This window comes from Calypte anna, chromosome 1 (assembly GCF_003957555.1).
Source record: "Calypte anna isolate BGI_N300 chromosome 1, bCalAnn1_v1.p, whole genome shotgun sequence".
NCBI classification, from domain to species: Eukaryota; Metazoa; Chordata; class Aves; order Apodiformes; family Trochilidae; genus Calypte; species Calypte anna.
This window is the reverse complement of record NC_044244.1, coordinates 94119985-94139401: the sequence shown is the minus strand read 5'-3', so window position 1 is coordinate 94139401 and position 19417 is coordinate 94119985. Positions and strand designations below refer to the sequence as shown.

At 41.1% G+C, this 19417-nt stretch overlaps 1 protein-coding gene across 1 annotated transcript; it reads right to left on the bottom strand.

Annotated features, from left to right (window-relative positions):
* Positions 1-229: 229 nt before the first annotated feature.
* On the bottom strand, positions 230-18374 carry GPR89B (G protein-coupled receptor 89B). The gene is given in 21 exon segments (XM_030461047.1): positions 230-1230; positions 1232-1306; positions 1308-1388; positions 1546-1611; positions 2273-2328; positions 2331-2361; positions 2908-2946; positions 2948-2974; positions 2976-3005; positions 3363-3397; positions 3400-3454; positions 3838-3925; positions 4909-4912; positions 5214-5323; positions 8494-8574; positions 8807-8927; positions 12124-12225; positions 12953-13059; positions 14586-14689; positions 15065-15124; positions 18190-18374. Coding segments are annotated over 21 exon segments (1368 nt in total). The 5' UTR covers positions 18232-18374; the 3' UTR covers positions 230-1176.
* Between the last annotated feature and the right edge of the window lie 1043 nt (positions 18375-19417).

Here is a 19417-nt window from a genome sequence, read left to right as displayed (position 1 = left end):
TCATAACTTAAAGAGGTTTAAGCACTATTCTCTCTCCTTTGTATACAGTTATGGATCATGGTAGTTAGAACAGTGTATGTAATGCAGGTTTATCTAATTCTAAGTCAACACATTGTCCTGAATGTGGCATAAATGGCTCTGTAACACTGCTGCAGTGTATTTTGCCTTCTTGATGTACACTGAAGACAACACAGAAATAAACTTTTCAGAATGGCTGTTTCACCCCCACTCCAGTCTGCCACCTATGATTTACATTCCAGAACAATTTAAAACAAAGCCTAGCAGTGGCTATGAGAAGCTACAAGTTTAAGTCACATGAATAAAGTATACTTTTATGCCTTGAATTAAATCTAGAAGGGGAAATGGGCTTCTGTAGAAAAATACATAGGTTGTGGGGAACACCAAATTCACAGCATATAAGGTAAACAGATTTGTACTACATAATGTAAACAACACATAACTGTGGTCTCTGACTTCACATTAAGTTCTAACAAAGAGGAATCCAGAACCTTAGTTCCATTTATGCAAAAAAAGAAAATGGAGTTGAGACTACGCATTAGAAAGCTCATCTCCAGCTCCTAAGGACTAGGTCCACTCATGATACACGCTAGCAAACACTCCACACAGACATGGAGTGAAATTCTCACCATTTCACTTCTGCCAGGGAGAAAATCCTAGCAATTGTCTAGCTCACATCCAGCCAGATCTTTGGAACTTACAAAAAACAACTGTGATGCTTGCATGAGATATTACAACAGCTTATTTAATTCAACAGACTCAAACATTCAACTCCAAAATTACTGTCCTCTGAATCCCAATTATGAGTTGATTTTCAGCAGTTTCTTGCTGTTTCCTCTGAGGATGTTCTAACAGTACAAGGTCTTACTTCAGACAGTCCACTATGAAAATTCTGATGCCTCTAGATACTGGTGTATCAAGGAATGTCCTTATTCCTTGGCAATGAACTCTCACATTCAATATGCACATTCTCTTTCCTCCAGCCTGAGGCATCTTCACAAAATGAGCCACAGAGCTTGATTGGTGACACGTGTGGGAGTCCAAAGAGCCAGTACACTGATGGAACACATAAGATAGTCCTGGCTCTCTTCAAGATTTGCAGTCCACAAGAGCAGCAGTTTGAAAAGACAGAGAGCAGAGTGTGACTGCAGTCCTTACTTACAGGGCCATATGCTTTTCTGGAGCTTGTTTGTGTGCTAAATAGAGAAAGAGGGATACTGGAGAGGGCACTGACTAGGAATATCACATCAAACCAACGATGATAGAAGTTGAACTGGAGCTCTCCCAGGGACTTCGGTAATAATAGTGCGAACTCTGGGAGGCATGCTCATCCGGATCAGGGAGCAACTTGATGACACAAAGTACATACCCTGTAAATTATAAAGTAGTTAACTGTTTCACAATCAGTTTATGTGGCTAACATGGATCAGCGTACAAAGGTTTTATTTATGTGTATATACGCACACACACACAAAGGATGTATGCATGCAGAGATGTATGTAGGTGCCCATGGTGCTGCATACTCACCATTATCTGTGCTAAGAGCAGAACAATAACATTGGAAGACTTGCTGCTGGAAATGGCATAGAAGAACTAGGGGGGAAAAAAAAAAAAGGACTGGAAATTAGGCAGCCAGGTAAGTCTGACATGCCTTAGGACAGCATGAAAGCGACATAGTCTTTAATTTTTTTCATTAAAAAAAAAAAAAAAAGCATTATTTTAATGTTTTATTGAGAAGCTACATTATTATTACAGGGATGCCTGTAACCCTACTTTCAGAAACCTCCAGTCTTTAAACATTAATTTCCCTATAGAGTGGTGCCACCTGCTAAGTCATATATTACTATATATTGAAGTTTAAGCTCAGGAACCAAAAGCCAGGTCAATATGATCAGTTCATGTCTTTTTGAGTTAATGCCCTTTCCAGTCCGACCAGCAGCTTAAATTAAACAATGTAACTTCTTTTAATCACCATCTCACCAACCTTGCTTATTAATAAGCCCAAGCTACAGAATCCTTTTAAAACCATTGCTTACAGTTAGCATCTCATTTAACATCTACACTTTCCCAAAGCAATAACAGGGACTGAGAGGAAGAAATATATTTCCTCCCTTCCCTTCTCTTCAAGTATTTATATTCAGATCTTTAAAACACAAATGTGTGTTGAAAATTCATACAGTATTTGTCCCATGTACAATTAAAGATTTGGTAACAGCTTTCCAGGTCCAAAACACCAAAGAGTCCTGGCTCTTACCTTTGTAAGTGTGATTAACAATCCTCTGATAGATGTAACAATGATTATTCCAACAGAATAAAGGATATGTGCTGGGACCAGAATTTCACCTGTACCAAACAAGAAGAATACAGTTAAATATCTCATGAATTTACACCACACTGTACAGCTGTCGTATTAATCAGGGCCTTTGCATTTCCTAATTCTACAGATATCCATAGTGGACAGATTTTTATAACAGACATTTTCACAAATACAGTAGCAACTGACTACTTCAAATACAAGAGGAAAACAGATCTAGTTTACAACAGTCACAAAGAACCCTAATTCACAATGATATATACAAAAGGTGTTAAATGACAAACATCTTGTGTGTGTACAGCAGACAAAATTACTCTGTAGATAAATGTATTAATCCTAAGCAAGGTGATTAACATGTTTCTATTTACCCAAAACTAACAAGCAAATCATTGTCTTTCTGGCAAGATCATACTACCATCCCAGCATAAAATCAGAGTGAAAGGCAAAGTTTCATTGGTGCATTTTCCCTTCCCTTTCTCAGAGCTCTACCACTCAGGTCGCTAGAAGCAGTGTGATTGTATTTAGGTAAGATAGGGAATTACTGAACCAGACTATAAGAATTAATAAAGCCTCACATCAAACTGAATTCCTAGATAATTTACAGTGATCTCAATTTCCTCTTGTGACTGGATCAGTCTTCCCCCACACGGTCAAATACAATATTGATGGTTGCCTGCAAGAAAGGAAATGGATTTACACTGAACAAGAAAACAAAAAGCACACCTCACTGTGCACCTCACACACTGCAGGTGAGACAGATGCATGACTCTTACTTTGTATAACCAAGGAGAGGAGCAGGGGCCAATGAGATTGTTGAAAAAGGTACAAAATGCACACAACTAAGGAATTACTTGCCTAAGGCCTCCACAAAAACACAGATGCACAGCTTTATTCCAACAACAGCCAGTTTCTTTCAGAATTTCTTGAAGGGGTTAGGTTAATAAAATGATGAAATTGATGAAATGCTTCATCTATGCAGGGTGTAAGATTTGCTTATGTTCATATAAAACTCAATAAAACACTTACATACCATGAAGATTTTCCAGACACAATAGATGGAGAAAAATAACCCAGAAAATTAAAGTATTTGCCCTGAAAAGTTTTTGAGTACTCTATCCTCTCCTAGAAAAGAAAAAAAAAAAAAAAAGAGAGAAAAACAGATTTTTAAAAAAACACAATATATCAGTTAATCATTTCCACAATGACCCAAAGCACAAAATTTTTAATGGAGCAGCAATTGTAGCTTTATCCTTCTTACAAGTCTTTTAATTCAAATGTTTCTGTGCTCAGAAAGTTTTCATCCAAGTCTCTGAATAGCTGTAGGGACATGCACTATTCTAGAAGCAAATTTAGATCCCAATTTAAGAAACAGATCTCACTCCCCTCATCACAACACTTCAACATTTATCTGTTGAATAGCTTTTCAATGTCTTGCAACATACATTCTCTTTCAAACTAATCAGCAACCCAACACCCAATCTGGGCAGTTACTTTGCCTTACATACCTTTGTTGCATTGCAAGTCAGCAGTTTCCAGAAAAGCTGACGACTCAGTTCCTCTAGGGCATCCACTTCTTGTTGGATAGGGACAGATCTGGCAAACCAGCACAGTCAAGGCTAGAATGTTCACGAATTCTTAATTAACAAAGCATTCCCCACCTTCAGCCCAAGGACTGCATCTAATAGCTTGACCACTTTTTTTTATCCAGACCAGTTCTCTGATTCAGTCATAATGCTGCTTGTTAATACTGTACCCAAATAAATCTCAAGGGTACATTTATTGCACACTGCTTCCATTTTAGAAGGTGGGCAGTAAACAGTACTTAAGCAGTCATGCCACAAGCTCTTTAATCCTTTGGCCTGGCCAACACATTGCAGAACAGAAACAGAGCTCTCAAAGACTGTTCCTTCACTTCACTTAGTGTCCCTTCTCACTGAAGTGCATCAGGATGTCACTCTCACATCATCTACATAAGCAAACTGCTGAGTAACTTCTCAAAAAGATTAGTGATTATTACGTAAAATCTAGTAAAATTACCAAATTTCTGATTTTATTCAGGTACTGGGAAAGGAGAGGAAGATTGTCTTTGTCCTTAGATACACAAACTGCGCCACCTTTAGGTAGTCTGGCAGAAATTCATTGGTAGGCAGCTCTAAGTCAGAGGGAATACAGACTACTGTATTCCCAATAGATTCCTTCTACCCCTTTCACATGGGCAGAACAAGTTCTGCTTCACCAGTTCCTATCCACCTTTTTGCCACATTGACTGTAGCCCCCAGTTGTCAGCCTGTATCAGGAGAACAATTTAACTGGTCAACAAGTTGCTTCATGCCCCTTCTTTTTCTCATAGCTTTGCAAATGTGGCCAGAAAGCCAAAGACAGGTTAGGTAAGCCCTGTAGTTTTGCTCAGTTATATCTCAGGTTCTCCATCCTGGAAGAGTGTATTTTCAAATTATGACAAAAATATGCATGTAGGTCAGTCGTATCAGCAGAGGATAACATCAGAATTGAAAAGTCACCTCCACATTTATGATGGGATTAGAGTAGACATCTGCAATGTGACAACCTAAGTGTGCAGATCTGTCCTGGATCTGCCGTGCACCTCAATGATGGTGATGCAGCAAGGACATTTACAGGGCAGGCAGCAGCACACGGCTCCCAAATGCGTCACAGTAAGACATCCAACCCCTGGGCAAAAGGGTCAGACAGTACAATGCTAGAGAGTAACTTCCCAGGTGACATTAAGCCCTTTGCTCAGGCTGCTGAATGTGCTGAAATTCAAATGTTTTTTTAATTGGGCCAACAAATATTCCTTCTTTCAAAACAGAAGAAAGCTAAGGCCACCCCCCAAGGCAGGTGCCAGCATGCAGATGAAGGATACTTTCACTGCCCTGAACAGATGTTGTAACACTTTTTATCATTCCCCAGAAGCCAGTGGATTTGTTATGCACTTCTCCTCTCTGGAACATTGTCCGATGAGCCACTGCTATCCTGAAAAAACAGAAAATACAAGTCCTAAGGGAATAAAGTATTTTATTAAAAATAAAAATAAAACAAACAAACAAAAACTTCCAAAAAGCATTTCCTTAGCAGACACTGTTGAAGTAAATTCACAACAAGCAGATGCCTCCTTTTTTTTAATCCCCCCTAAACACTGGTCTTGCTTCATAACATTATCTTGATTGGCTCTGGAGTAGAGCCCAGGGATAATCAAGCGAGATTCAATCAGACACTTCCTACAACTTCCATTCTGGATCCTGCTTCAATTCTTAAAGGGGTTTAACCCAATTAAAAATATACATTCAAAGAAGTTTCTCAGTCACATGATTGGTCACTTCTTTTCTCAAACACATGACTGTACTATCTCAAGTTCAGGAACTGGAAGCTTCTCATGCTCCTCTCTCCCCTTGAACACCTCTTCTTTATCACTGCACATCTGCTTTCTCTGCATAACTGTGAGTGCTGAATGGAATGCAGCAGCACTCTCTGATATGCTTGTCTCTCACTGCTGAGTTGCATGACAAGCTGTTATGAAGCAGAAACACATAAATCCATTATTGGACTAAACCACCGTACGCTTCAGGGGATGTGAACGTGACTCCTGAAGCTTATTCCAACACTACAGCAGCAGCTGCATATTGTCCCTCACACTGCAGTATAATCCCCACAAGCAGTGCCGGCTTCTGGCCTCATTCCCTCACATTTCTCTCCATTGAAATTTGCAAGCCAGTTATACACTCCTAAATTGAAAAGTATTCATACGATTGTGAAGGTGATCCATGATTAAACAGTGTTTAGGTCCTTTCTTGTAGCTACAGCCAGAACTGCTACATTGGCACTGAGCCCTCAGCAAGGTTGTTGATACACAGTGTAAGAAAAGAAGGGGGGGGGGGACCACTACTCCTTCATATCCAGGAAAAGAAACACCCTTGGGGCACACATATGTTAACACACATAAAAGTGCATATGGTCACACTACAAATAGCAGAGATCTCAGAAACTCTGATTCAACTCATCCTAATAGCTGCCAAATATAAGAATTGCATTTTCAGTCCCTGCTTTCTTCCTAGTACCAGTTTCACGCATTCCATCCTAAATGATCCACAGCATTGCAGCAAAAATGCAGCTATGTCAAGATGAAGTGCAAGGCTGTAAGCACACAAAGACAAATCTTTTATTTTGAGAGACAAGGATCGCTGTACCCACGCAGTACTTAAGAATTCTGAAATACCTCACAAAAAGGATACATAAGCAAAACCCACACACTTTGTCAGTGTAGATATGTGATGTATCTACTTCAGATAGCCTGATTTAACTCTAAAATTAAACGTTTTCACAGAACCTGGGCATTTCAAACCTAAGGCTTAGTTAAGTCATACCTACAAAGATGAATATAAAGAACCTGCCAACCTTGGAGAAGTTTCCGTAAGGCTTTACTTGATTAGTCAGGGAGAACAGTAATTCCTGCACAAAAAGCACCAGGGAAAAGTACATTCAAAACTATCTACTACTGACAAGTAAGACAGTATGAATAAGGGATTGATAGGAGAAGATACGTCAAGATCAGCAAAGAAGAAAAACCTTTATGTTCCACTGCCTTATAATCATTATGTGCATTAAGAAGTTCTAGTGAAAAGGTGCCCAGCAAGTTACTGACCATTTGCAGAACTGTAACATTTACTCTATGCTGTAAACTACTGCTATTCCCACTCATTCTGCCAAATGATTTGGATTGCATTTGGACTAATACAAATCTAACTTTTTAAGCTCTACTTTATATGAGCAAATAGTCCAGTTATGAAAGTCACTTCCCCCTTTCAAAGCAAAAAGAAAACAAAATCCACAGAACTGGAGCTTCTGCTATTTCTTGCACATTTCTGAGACTATAGAATTTTGGGGGTTTGTTTTCCTTTAAATACAAATATATGAACTTCAGTATAATTCCCAAGCAGTTACACACTTCATGTAGGCACTTCATAATGGTTAGAAAGTTGCTATATTCAGATGTCTTGGTCATAGAAAGGCAAGAAAGTGCTAGTCAGTTACCCCAACATCAACTTCCCAGAAGTCCAAAACCACTGAACAAAACAAAATAGCACAGAGAAGCAGCACTACACAATATCTTTTAACTCCAAAGCCAGTATTTTAGTATGCTTGTAATCCATTAACTCAATTAAAATGAGCAATTAAATTCTCTCACTACATACCATCTCACATATGATCACAAATACTGAATTAATGTATTCTGGCCACTTAACATTTTCAAAGGGGAAGAAAAAATTATGGTTTAACTATACATTCATATACTAATACTGATCAGCAGATATACATGCTGGTGACTAACTCAACATTGTTAAACTACCTAAAAAAATCTCACTTGTAAAATATTAAAATGTTCCATAAAAATATCAGTGCACCAAAAGTAGTTTGGTGAACTACTGTGAGAATTCTGACAGTCAAACCTTTGCAGTGACTGTGGTAATTGTGTTTCTTCTGCACAAGTAGTAAGGCATGCAATATACAATTTGCACCAGCAGAAAAAAAACCTTTTCAGTGTAAATTAAATTAGATTGTTTCCAAAAGTAGCTTTTTCACTTGCTGTACATGGAACACGCTAAACAAACAAAAGCAGAGTTCTGACTGCACACTTGTGCACTACACTATATTTACATTAGCAATGTTTTGCAATTCTACAAAACTTAACTAACATTAACCTTGCAAGAATACAGCCATGTCCACACCACCTCACTACCCTGCTTCAGCTTTGACCAGGAAACATCAGATCCACTGAGCAGGAGTTCGCTTGGTACCTAGGAACTTATTTCTGTACTGAAATCGCCAGTAAGAGAGCCAGCTACAGGGGCTTAAAGGTCACTTACTCATCAAGAAAGAAAGGTGCCCATCTTACAGATTAGTCAAGCTGCCATCAGAGTTATAATTTGTCTTGGAAGCCTAATCTGTGCCACTGCAGGAAGAAAGGGTACTACTTAGTGCACAAGGCCAGAATGAAACACCACACAGCACAACCCATTTCAGCCACTTGTTTCACTGGAACACGTAGCCCTGACAGAAACAGTTTTGGTAATTTGAAGAACCATCTTATACCATATTGCCTGGAAACCCTTAAAATAAATCATTCCATGCTACAGCTGCCTTCTCACCTTTTTTTCTTGCTAACAATCATGTCCATAGTCTGAAGGAGTCGTCGCTCCAAAGCCAGAATATCTGCATCTGTAACATTCCTGCAAGACAGACACCCAATTAGGCCTGCTACCCCATTTCAGAGGAATAGAAAAAAGAATAAAGGAGCCTGTGGAAGGAGAATATGCTTCAGCAATGGAAATGGTTCTAGAATGTAGACACAGCAATAGCTAAATTAACAAAAAGCATGAAAAATATTGAATCAGTGACACAAGAAAAGCAGAAGAATGATCTCAAAGAAGTGGACAAAATATTTCACAAGGCTGAATTTACCTAAGAAAGTAGGACATGTACGTGTATGGACAGTTGACGGCCCCAAATCCTGAGAGCAAAGCCATGAGTGTCACCCCAATCACACCCACACGGCTGATGAGCTGTTCTATAGACAGGATTCCTGGAAGAGAAAAAACATGGCTTTAGTAACCTTGCTCTCTTCACTCTGTTCCACACCTAGTGTCTTCACAACATAACACACATAGAGATGCTTAATGAATCCAACAACCTTCCCCACTCCAATGACCAGAGGTAATACCAAGTACAGACAGGGAGAAAGCATCCCTTAAACCCTCTAGCTATGATGAAGATTAAGGCACATCTGTAAAGAACCAACAGTCAGTATTTTGATTCTAAATTAGTAAAACCTTAGTAATTTCACCCTGATGAGGTGGAAACACAGATCAACCAGACATCATAAAGGTTGTCAACACAGACAACATCAGACATCTCCCACAAAGCCACTTTTTGTAATAACCAGGATTTAGTTACCAAACCAGTTAGTCCTGGCAAGCTGGCCTCAGAATCTCTAAACCCCAGAGAGGAAGCTCTATCCTATCAACTGTCATTAGAAATGCCCCCTCCAGGTCAGATGTAAATTGTGCTTGTAGGACAAGCATGGGAAACTTATGCTGCTCCCGACTTTTCAGTATTTATCTTGCATACACACACATGCTGTTGAGGTCACTACCATCAAGGCATTCCACCTGAGCAGCAAGCAGACTCTAAAATACATCTTCACACAATACAGCGTGAATGCCAAGCCTGTACTGTAAAAAACACTGACACTGAAGTTGTATTTATTGTTCTCAGTCATTAAACACAGATCTCAACCTGTGTCCTTAGGATACAATGCCATGTGCTACCAAACATCACTCACTTTTTTAGGAAGCTAGTTAATGAGCAGCTGCCACACACAGCACATTTGGAGCTTACATGATTGCAAAGCTGAGATGGCCAAGCGCCAAGCCACATTTCATGCTTCAGAGAAGGGGAATAAATGATGAAAACAAGGCAAAAAGACTTTACAAAGGGAGACCGAGACACTCAGTCATGTGCAGCTGCTCAGAGATTTACATGAGCTACAGAATGTGCTACAATACACTGGCCTTTTGCCCCACACACTGTCAGACAGGAGCAGTTAAAACAGGGATGCCTTCAAAATGACAGGACATGCCACTGGTTAAAGCAATGCTTCCCCATAACACTCACAGCAACCCTATTCTTGTGATCAGGTCACATAAAATGAATGCTTTATCAAGTCTGACAAAGACAACAGCTTTATTAGAAAACTAGTATGTAACTGAGTAAAGCATAACCTGCCTTCTATTACAAGCTCATATCCCAAACTCAGCACTATTAAACAAGCTGCAGACTAGCCAGGGCTCCTGACTTGGAGCCCCTGATAGATCATGCATTTCCCAGCTGCAGCACACTGCTATCACCATCCACAGGGAAGGTACCCCTCAGCATCAGATGCCAGTGCAGGCACATGAAAGAGCCCCAGTAGCCAGCACAGCTGCATACACACAGGTGAGCAGGGTGGGACATACTGAGAAAGATACCTCAGGTCACACACTGCAGTATGAGAGGCCCATTAAACACAGCCTCCTGTCACATCTCCCTCTATAAAAGCATCCCAGCTGTCTGAATTGGGCCACCACCACATGATAAAACCCTGCAGCAGCCTTGCCCATACATGCAGGACAACAGGAAAAAACAACCCAAAATACAGAATCCTTTGCTCTAACCTTATATCTACACTGCTAGGACAAAGCACTGTGCAACTGGTCAGTAAAGGTGTTGTCCTGAAAAACATTAAGTTAAATGTAGGAAACATCCCACTACTGGTTCTGAAAGTCTGCAGTTGTTACACAGCTTCACAGAACCATTCCAGTGATCTGAAGAGGATTAACTGAACCCTAAGGCTACATTCTGCCAACTCAAGCACCTTCTGCAACTCAAAGTAAATACACATTTTTCTTGGCAGTGAAACACTGGGAAGAATGATCTGCACTATATACTAGCTTTTGTATTTCAGTGGTAAACGACACAATTACAAACACTGATTCGCACTTTCTCTTAGCAAACTTTTAAGATCACAGATGAAAAGGTTAGCAGACCCTACAGCTGTTGTTCAAATTTTATCTTATGGATTAGTGCAGTTAAGTAGCCTCCTACAGAACAGGAAGATTAAGCTGACTAGTTACCCATGCAGACAGACATATTCACCAGTTAGAGCAAAAATGCCTGAATTTCACCTATTGAGAACAATATACAATCTTCCAGTACAGTAGACAATGGCAAGGTAAGTTACACAGGAAACCAAGGTGACAAACAGTTGTGTTCTTACAGTGCTATCAGACACAATTAGGTGCCCAAAGCATTCAATACAGTTACACACATCTTAAAACTCCACTGGACCCAAACTAACTGAAGCGCACATAGTATCTTGACACTATAAATACTCTTGGCTCCAAGACTGAAACAGAGATACCCAAGCTAATTAGGCACATAAATAGCTCTGGCATCCAGCAGAACTTACCAACTCACATTCTAGTACCATGCAACTGCACTGCCTCTAGGCTCAGGCAGTGTATGAAGCTGTACTGAAGCAAGCACACACTGACAGATGTCTTGCTGGCTACAGTCTACATAGCTCCGGTGTTTAGGCTCCTTGCTACATTTTGTCAACTGGACAGCTATCTGTGTTAAACTGATCTGATTTCACTCACAAGAAACTGAAAAAAGTCAGATCAAGGATTGGTTGTCAATTCTCTTCCTACATAAATTAGTTTAACTCTCCACACAAAAAGAAACAAGTGAATAAAAATTGTGATCAACATGTTGTGCACAAGAAGGGAAGTCCTCAAAAGGTATATTGTGTTCTCACATCCCCTACATTCACTTAGGACTCATTCTCCCTAAAGTTTTCTTCTGGTATGGGGAGAAAATTAATGCAAATAATTCAAGATATAACCACCCATTTCTGTCAGGCTGACAACATTCAGATGGCAGATTTCAAAGCACAACAGACAGCTGCAAGGAAGCTGTCACAGCACCAAGCCTGCCTGAGTTCAAGAAGTGTTTGGATGACACTCTCAGGCACATGGTGTGATTCCTGCAGTGCCCTACACAGGGACAGGAGTTGTACTTGATGACACTGATGGGTCCCTTCCAACTCAGCATATTCTATGAACTACTTTCTAAAGTCCCAACTATACAGCTGAAATAACATAATAATAGCTCCAAGATAAAAGTGAGATAACAAAGATTGTTTTCAGGACAGAAGGAATGAGTAAGGATATGAAACTCACCATGTTTTGGGCTCAGGATAGGAAACGGATCCCCCAACTTCCAGAAGAAATACATGAACGTCAACCACAGACCGCACGCAAAAAGCAGTTTCTGCCTGTGCACTAATGGAGAGAAAAAAAAATTAAACAAAACAAAAAACCCAACAGTACTCTAACCAAGTTCTTCCCTTAGCCCTTTTCAAGCTTGCAAAATTGCTACATCAGTCCAATGCCTACTTTTAGCACCGGCAGGCAAAAGAGGTGTCAACTGACAGAGCTACAGCTAGCAGTACACCCCCCCTGGGAAACTTCATGCCAGCACTACACATTTAATATTCCCAACCTACATGCCTAAGCTTAATAGAAAAGAGTGATGAGTACCAACAGCTCAACAGTAAGTGTCCATAGTGCATGGAAGAGGCCTCATCCAGACAATAATAAACAAAAAAGCAAAAGTAATTAATTGAGCTTTTCTGCCTCATTTCTTTTACCTCCTAGCAGAACCACACAGCCTTGCCAAGGATGCCAGGGTTTGGCTGCAAGCTGAAAATTGCTTGTATTGTCATATTCCTATTGTAAAGGAATAAATTCCAGTAATATTACTCTTAAGGAATCAACTTTGCTGAGACCTGTAAAGAAAAGCCACATTTGTTGAGGGTCAAGTAAAGTATCTCCTAGCTGCCTGATAAACAGTTCACTCTAAACAATTAAGTTCCAAACTAGATTTACCTAGGAAGGAGGGTACTAAAGGGACAATGATCCACACATCTCCCTTTCTCCTGGAAATTATTTCCAATTTGCATGTGTAGTGCCAAGTTAGAAGCCCCAATATCATAAACAAAGTACTCACATAATCTGATATTGCTCACAACAAAGTAACCAATGTAGAAAGGTACCATGAAGACCAGGATGAGCAAAATGACACACAGGTTCAGTTTCCAGTGAAAATATCGAGAGCTAAAATAAAGCCAGAATACTGATTAGCACATTATCATAATACAACAAATTTTTCAAAGATTATCACAAAGCATTGCAATCCTTCCCACTACATGAAACATTGCATGATAATGGCCTAGCATATAGAATATTCTGGATTCTAATTGTTGCTTAGACTTGGGGTGGTAGTGTTTGTTTTGGGGTTTTGGTTTGGTTTTAATACAGAGCTCAAGAATGTGTATTACAAAATCAACAACTACCCAGAAAAACACAAAAGTATTTGATAAAATACCCCAGTATTTTCAATGGTGATTAATGCCAGTTGCAGCATGATTCATTTGATTTACTGCAAATCAAATCAAAAATCAAAATCAAAAAGTTGAACAGTAAATCAAGACCAAGTGTAAGTGATTATTAATTTTGTCATGAGTGGCCCAGCCACAAAAGGATTAACTCAAATTAAAAATATGAAAAATATTCAATGTTCATAAACATGTTTCACTTCAAAGCCAATTGTCTCAAATCCAAGAAGTTGCAAAGCAAGAATTCAAAAATATACATGTATACCAAAATGATCAATACTCTTCTGACAAACGATTAGTCAAATGCAGATGAGATTCATCTTGGCTGAACTGACTTTTCACTTAGCTTTCACTTCACTTAGCAGAAAAATACATGTCCTTTTTTTAATATTAACTCATACCCCTTTTGTGCCCGAGGGAAACAAATTATGAGGACCCTTGTCACTTTTTCTTAGCTAATCCAGAGGCAAGCATTTTCATCTATATTGATGTCCAGTCCTTTACTGAAGCTTGTAAAAGCATTATACTCAGTGATCTCTCGCTGCAAGCTCTACAGATTATTAACACAGTCAGAACTAATGTTACCTTTTAACAGTTTTGAACTTCCTGCCTTTCAACTCCTCTGACTGCTCCCTCATACCAGGATGATGAGACAGAATAAATAGGAAACCCAGCTAGACTCTACATGTTACTGTTCTATATTTTCTTGCCTAGTGACTTCTGAAGCAGATAGTTTTTAACATTCCCTTTATGTAGAAGTTCTCACCCTATGTCTAGGGAGGATGTCTCTTTTATTCACTAATACTGTATTGTTACAGTAGATTTCACTCCATAATTAGCTTCACATCTTATTCACTGCTCTGACCACCACAGAAAAACTAGTGCTTATAGTTTCTATAGTCTTTAACACCTGAGAAGTGCACTTCACCATGATCTGAAGCTTCACAACACTCTCACTGAAGAAACCATTTTCTGTAAATTCTCAAATTAAAAGTGTCAAAGACTAAAGCCTTGCCTTAAGGACCTGGACCACACCAACAACAACTGCAAGGAAAATCAGGAGCTTATGGGTTCTAGTTGCATGTTGTGTCAAATAAACAAAACCTGCTGCCCAAGCATCTTTGTTGACCTGTTGACAATTTTCTGACAGTTTCCCCCAACTCAGGACTATTCCATTGCTTTAAAAATGGACTGAAGCTGTTGAACACAACACAGGCTACTACTTGAGAGAGTTCCCAAACTCACCTGCTGTTCAGCACTCCCAAAATCTCAAAGATGATGAGTTCAAACATCGTACAAGAAAAGGCAAAAGTCACAGAAAAGATCACCTGAACCACATACTGTCGCACCTGCAATGGAGAAAACAAACCTGAGACATCAGGCATTTCCTGTGTTAGAATGGCATCCTGATAACCCCCAGGTAACAAAAAAACAAATCACAAGGTACAGTGGCACTGAGCTGGGTTTCTTGCTTCAAGACACCTTGCCCTTTATCTCAGTATGGAAACTTTCACTGGCCCCAGAAGAACCCGTTGCATCAGATAACTAGAAGTCTTTCAAGTAGAACCACAAGAGGAAATTAAACAGAAAATAACTGTGGAAACAATTAAAAATAAGATAAGAGGGCTTGAAGAAAGAAAAAGGCCAAGCACAGCTTCAAAAATATTTCTGTACCTGGAAACAATTTTTAAAAAATAGAACTGTAAGGCAAGGTTTCTTCTCACCTCATAATCCTTGAAGAGTTTACGCATGAAGAACAGCCACCCAAATCCAAAGAACAGCACCTGCAGAAGAGATGAACTACTTAATGTTTGTATCTAACAACTTGCAAAATACAAATTTACTTCATTTCTAACTACAGATGAAAGAAAGGAAAGGAAAAGACGTGGGTCAAAGTACCCAAGATCCACAAAAGATTAAAACTTGCACAGAGACTATTTAAAATATTGAAGAGTAACAGACACAGAAGGCCAGGACCTTACAGAAGTTCCAGTCAAGAGAGTTTATTTCTGTATTTCCAAATTCTTCAGTTCCTGGCATGCTACAATTCTTGGCACTGTTGCTTCTTGCTTCACTCTTCTAATACACAGAATTAAAGCTTATAGCTTTTACAGAAAACACAGTAACAGAGGCAAAGTAAACACCTGAACGCCCACAACAGATACATATTTTAGAGAACAGAAAATTTTATCATCTTTTGTTTCTTTAAGACTAGAACTGTGGTTTTTTTGGAGAGGTCCTAGCAGTAGATGTGATTATACACCATAGCAACATGGCAGACAGGTGTTCAAAGCACCTAAGGCACTAAAAAGGCAGTGCCAAATGTTTCAAATAACAATACAGAGTTGCAGAAAGTCAGAGAGAAAAGGTAGGTAAAGCAGGACAAGCCAGTAATGCTTTGCATTTCAGTGGCTCTCAGAGCACTTCACAAAATTCGGTAATGTTCGAACACACCAGAGGTGATGGACTTAGTATCACAGCTATTTTGCAGGTAAGTTAAATGAAATTAATACAAACAAAGCAATGTGGTCAAAACTCTAATTACCCTTCTTCAGCCAGAAAAAATAGACTAGATTGTCAGGCCCCCCATAAGTAGCTTCATCTGTTCCTCAGAACTCTGAAAATTAGAGTAATGACTTAAAAGAACCCCAGCAAAAAGAGAATTCAGAAGATACTAAAAGTTTTTTATAACAGTAGCTTTGACAAAAGCAAGAGAAAACTCAGTGTATGTAATAAAGCATGAGACCAAGATAGTATTTCTTCTCAAGAGCAAAGGAAAAGTCAAGCACATTCTGACTCCCTGTAAAGACAAGAAACTTTCAAAGACAAAAGAGCAGGAATCATTGTGGATGATCCCACTGTGCATCAGGAGCACCTGGATCTTAGCAGTGGCAAGAGTAACAGAAGAACATGACTTACAGATGAAGAATACCTGGAAAGCTGAGCAAGGAAGATCGAACATTTTTGCCTTGAAATAAGAACTAAAATAAGGATGAGGTCTGTTGATTGTTAACAGCTGGCAACACTCATCTGAGGAGGACTTCAGGCTTTAAAGTAATTGATAACAAAAGTAAAAAGGTAAGATATTCCACAAGCCTCCTGCCTACAGGCTGTAAGTCAAAGAAGTATGATAAGCAAGTGATATTTACATAAAGTAATTCTACACTCAACAATGAAAGGAGGAAAATGGTAGAGACTTTTTTTGAAGCTTTTTAATGCATTTTGATATGCTTCAAAAAGAAATAAGCAAAAAAAAAAAAGGGATGAGGAGATAATGAAGTATAATAATAACAGAGGAAGTTGTACATGAAGATTAGGTTTCTATTGTGTTAGGCATAGTACAAAAACACAGAAAGACATCTTAAGAGTTTACACACTAAGACAAGGCACATGATTGTGACACATTATATCAGAATATTCTTGAGCATTTGACAATTACATGCAGCAATTCAAATCTCTAACTTCATGATTCTGAAGATGATGGCAAGATGCAAAAGTGCCATCAAAAGTGAAAAAAAAAAACAATTAGCTCAGAATGTAAAGCAAGCAATAGGCACAATAATCAAAGCATTATCAAGGAGAGTAACGTTGTACCTCTATGAATAGGCCAAAAACTGCCCTGAAAACTTCCAAGAAAACTAGGGTTGTGCATGAAGTCTACACAAGGCAATCAACTGCTGCTGAGAGGGAAACGTTGAAAGAAAATGTCATCTTTCCTCATTACAGAACAAAAATCCTGTATCAGCTCTGAAAATGCATCTGTGATCCAATTAAAATTATTTAAAGTAAATACCTAAGAAAGCATCAATAGGAAAGTTTGACTTTGCAGGAAAACTGAGGTGAAGAGTGAGCAGAACCTTCCCCTTTGGGTAGATGCAAACAGAGAGGGACAAAGGGTATTTAATTGCTTACTGAGGAAGGAGCGTGGTAGCAAGGAGAGGAAGGTCAAAGAGGAGCCACTTACAAATCAAATTACCAGTAAAGGGAATTAATGAAGAACGAGGAGATGCTTCCTCCCACCAACCCACTTAATAATGATAGAGTATGACACGAAACACTTTAAGGGGCTCCTAGATAAAACTCCACTGGTGTAAAACAAAACTAGTTGAAAGATGCCAATAACAGCAGCAGAAAAAAAAAAGAACTAAGGGAGTGCTGAGTTACAGACAGATCAATGGAGCAGGAGGCTTGTTAGCGGTGCCTTTTATTAACGCTATAAACAAGCAAGCTGCTCAGTAGCAAACCCGGGGCAGAAGACGCAAACGATAAGCCTTGAGCATCAGAGACAAAGCAACTACTACACAGAGAACAGCAGGGCGAGCTTCCCTGTCTGTTCCAACCAAGAAAATTTCCATTCACAGATAGAAGCGATGCAGTATTACAAGAAAAAACTCCACTCCCCAGAACCTTCTCCAGCGAACCTCTTCCCGCATCACACTCCCGCTTGACAGTTACTTGATGGGGGTAACGGTCACTGTGATACCGTAAGGAACCAGCCCAGAGCTGCCTACTCCTGCAACGGACGCTTAGGCGACGGAAAGGGGGGGCCTGAGGGAGGGGTTGGGGCCAAACATGCGGCGAGGAAGCTTTGAGACCCCCGGTGCCGCCGAGCAGCGGTCAGCGCGCAGGACCGGGCGCCGACAGAACGGCCCCGCGCAGGCAACTGCGCAGACGCAGGCACCGCCCCTACGCGCTCCCAACGGCCGCTTCCGGAGGGGTGGCGAGCGGGCCTGGCCCGGGCGAGTCCCAGCCTAGCCCGCACCTTCACTGCTCCAGGGCGGGTGGGAACACCGTGCCGCGCAGCAGCGGAGGAGGGGGTGGTGGTGGTGGTGGTGGTGGCTGGGGTTACCTGGGAGGTGACCATGATGCTGGAGTCGATGAGGAAGCTCATGGCGGACACCGGCGCCGATCTCTCCGCTTACAGCACCGCCTCTGGCGGCGACGGCGGCTACACTGCGCATGCGCCCGGGCGCCTTCCGTGGCCCAGGCACCTCGCTCTCCCCGCAGAGGGATGGGGCCAGGAGAAGCCCCGCCGGGGGGCGGAGTCAAAAGATTAAGGGGAGGGGAGGCTCCGCCCTTTCGTGGGCGGGACCGTGAGAAGCGCTTTGTGCTTGGTTGTAGGAACTCCGCCCCTTTTGTGGGCGGGGCCGGGATGGGCTCCGCCCTTCGGTGGGCGGGGCCAAGCCTGGGGGCTGCGTCCTTGGTGGTCCCGTGTTCTCCGTGTCCCCCGCACAGCCTCGCCTCCACACCCGCCCTGTCCCGCCGGGATAGCCCCCCCCCCCCCTTGGGATCTGGAATTGGAGCAGGCTGTGGAGTGGGAGCTCTGGGGAAAACCTGGGAGCCCTTCCCGGCTGCTGTCAAAACTGGAGGGAAGCTGCGCCGCTCTGAGCGAAGAGGGAAGGGGGAGCCCCGACCGGCGGCCGGGGAAGAAACAAGGTGTCATCGGCATCCTGCCGTGTCACCGGTGCCGTGAGCCCTGTGCAAGGGTTGTGCGGCGGTGGAAGGCGACAGACATGACTGCTCCAGGCCCATCCATCTCCCCACCCAAGAGGAGGTCTGTCTCCTCCCACAAGGAGCCCTTTCCATACTCCCTGCAGCCAAGAGGGAGGTATGTGGGTGCCTCTCAGGCCTTGCGATTGGAGTGTAGCAATAGTACAGTGGGGTCAGGAAGGAAGTGAAGATTCAGACGGGGAATTTCCTGATGCCTTTCACTGTGACATCCAACCCTTCATGTCAGAGTCATGTCCCTACTTGAACTACATGATGTCTGTCTCTTGAAAACACATCTAACCTTTGCTACTCCAAACTCTCTACATAGAATAACATACCATACACAGAAAAAAAAAGTAAGGGGGTTAACTGGGAGTTTTAACAAAACATGGAGCCCCTGCTGACTGAAAATCAGGAACCTTTATTCATTGCAACTCACTCACTAGGAAAACAGATCTATGTTTTGTTGTGCTGAGTCACCAGCTTAGTCCCACAGTCTCTGGCTTTCTGTCTTGCTGTCAGTCATCTTGATACTTGAGTCCTTCTCTACAGCATTGCAGAGAAAAAACATGCAGCTTTCACTGGGA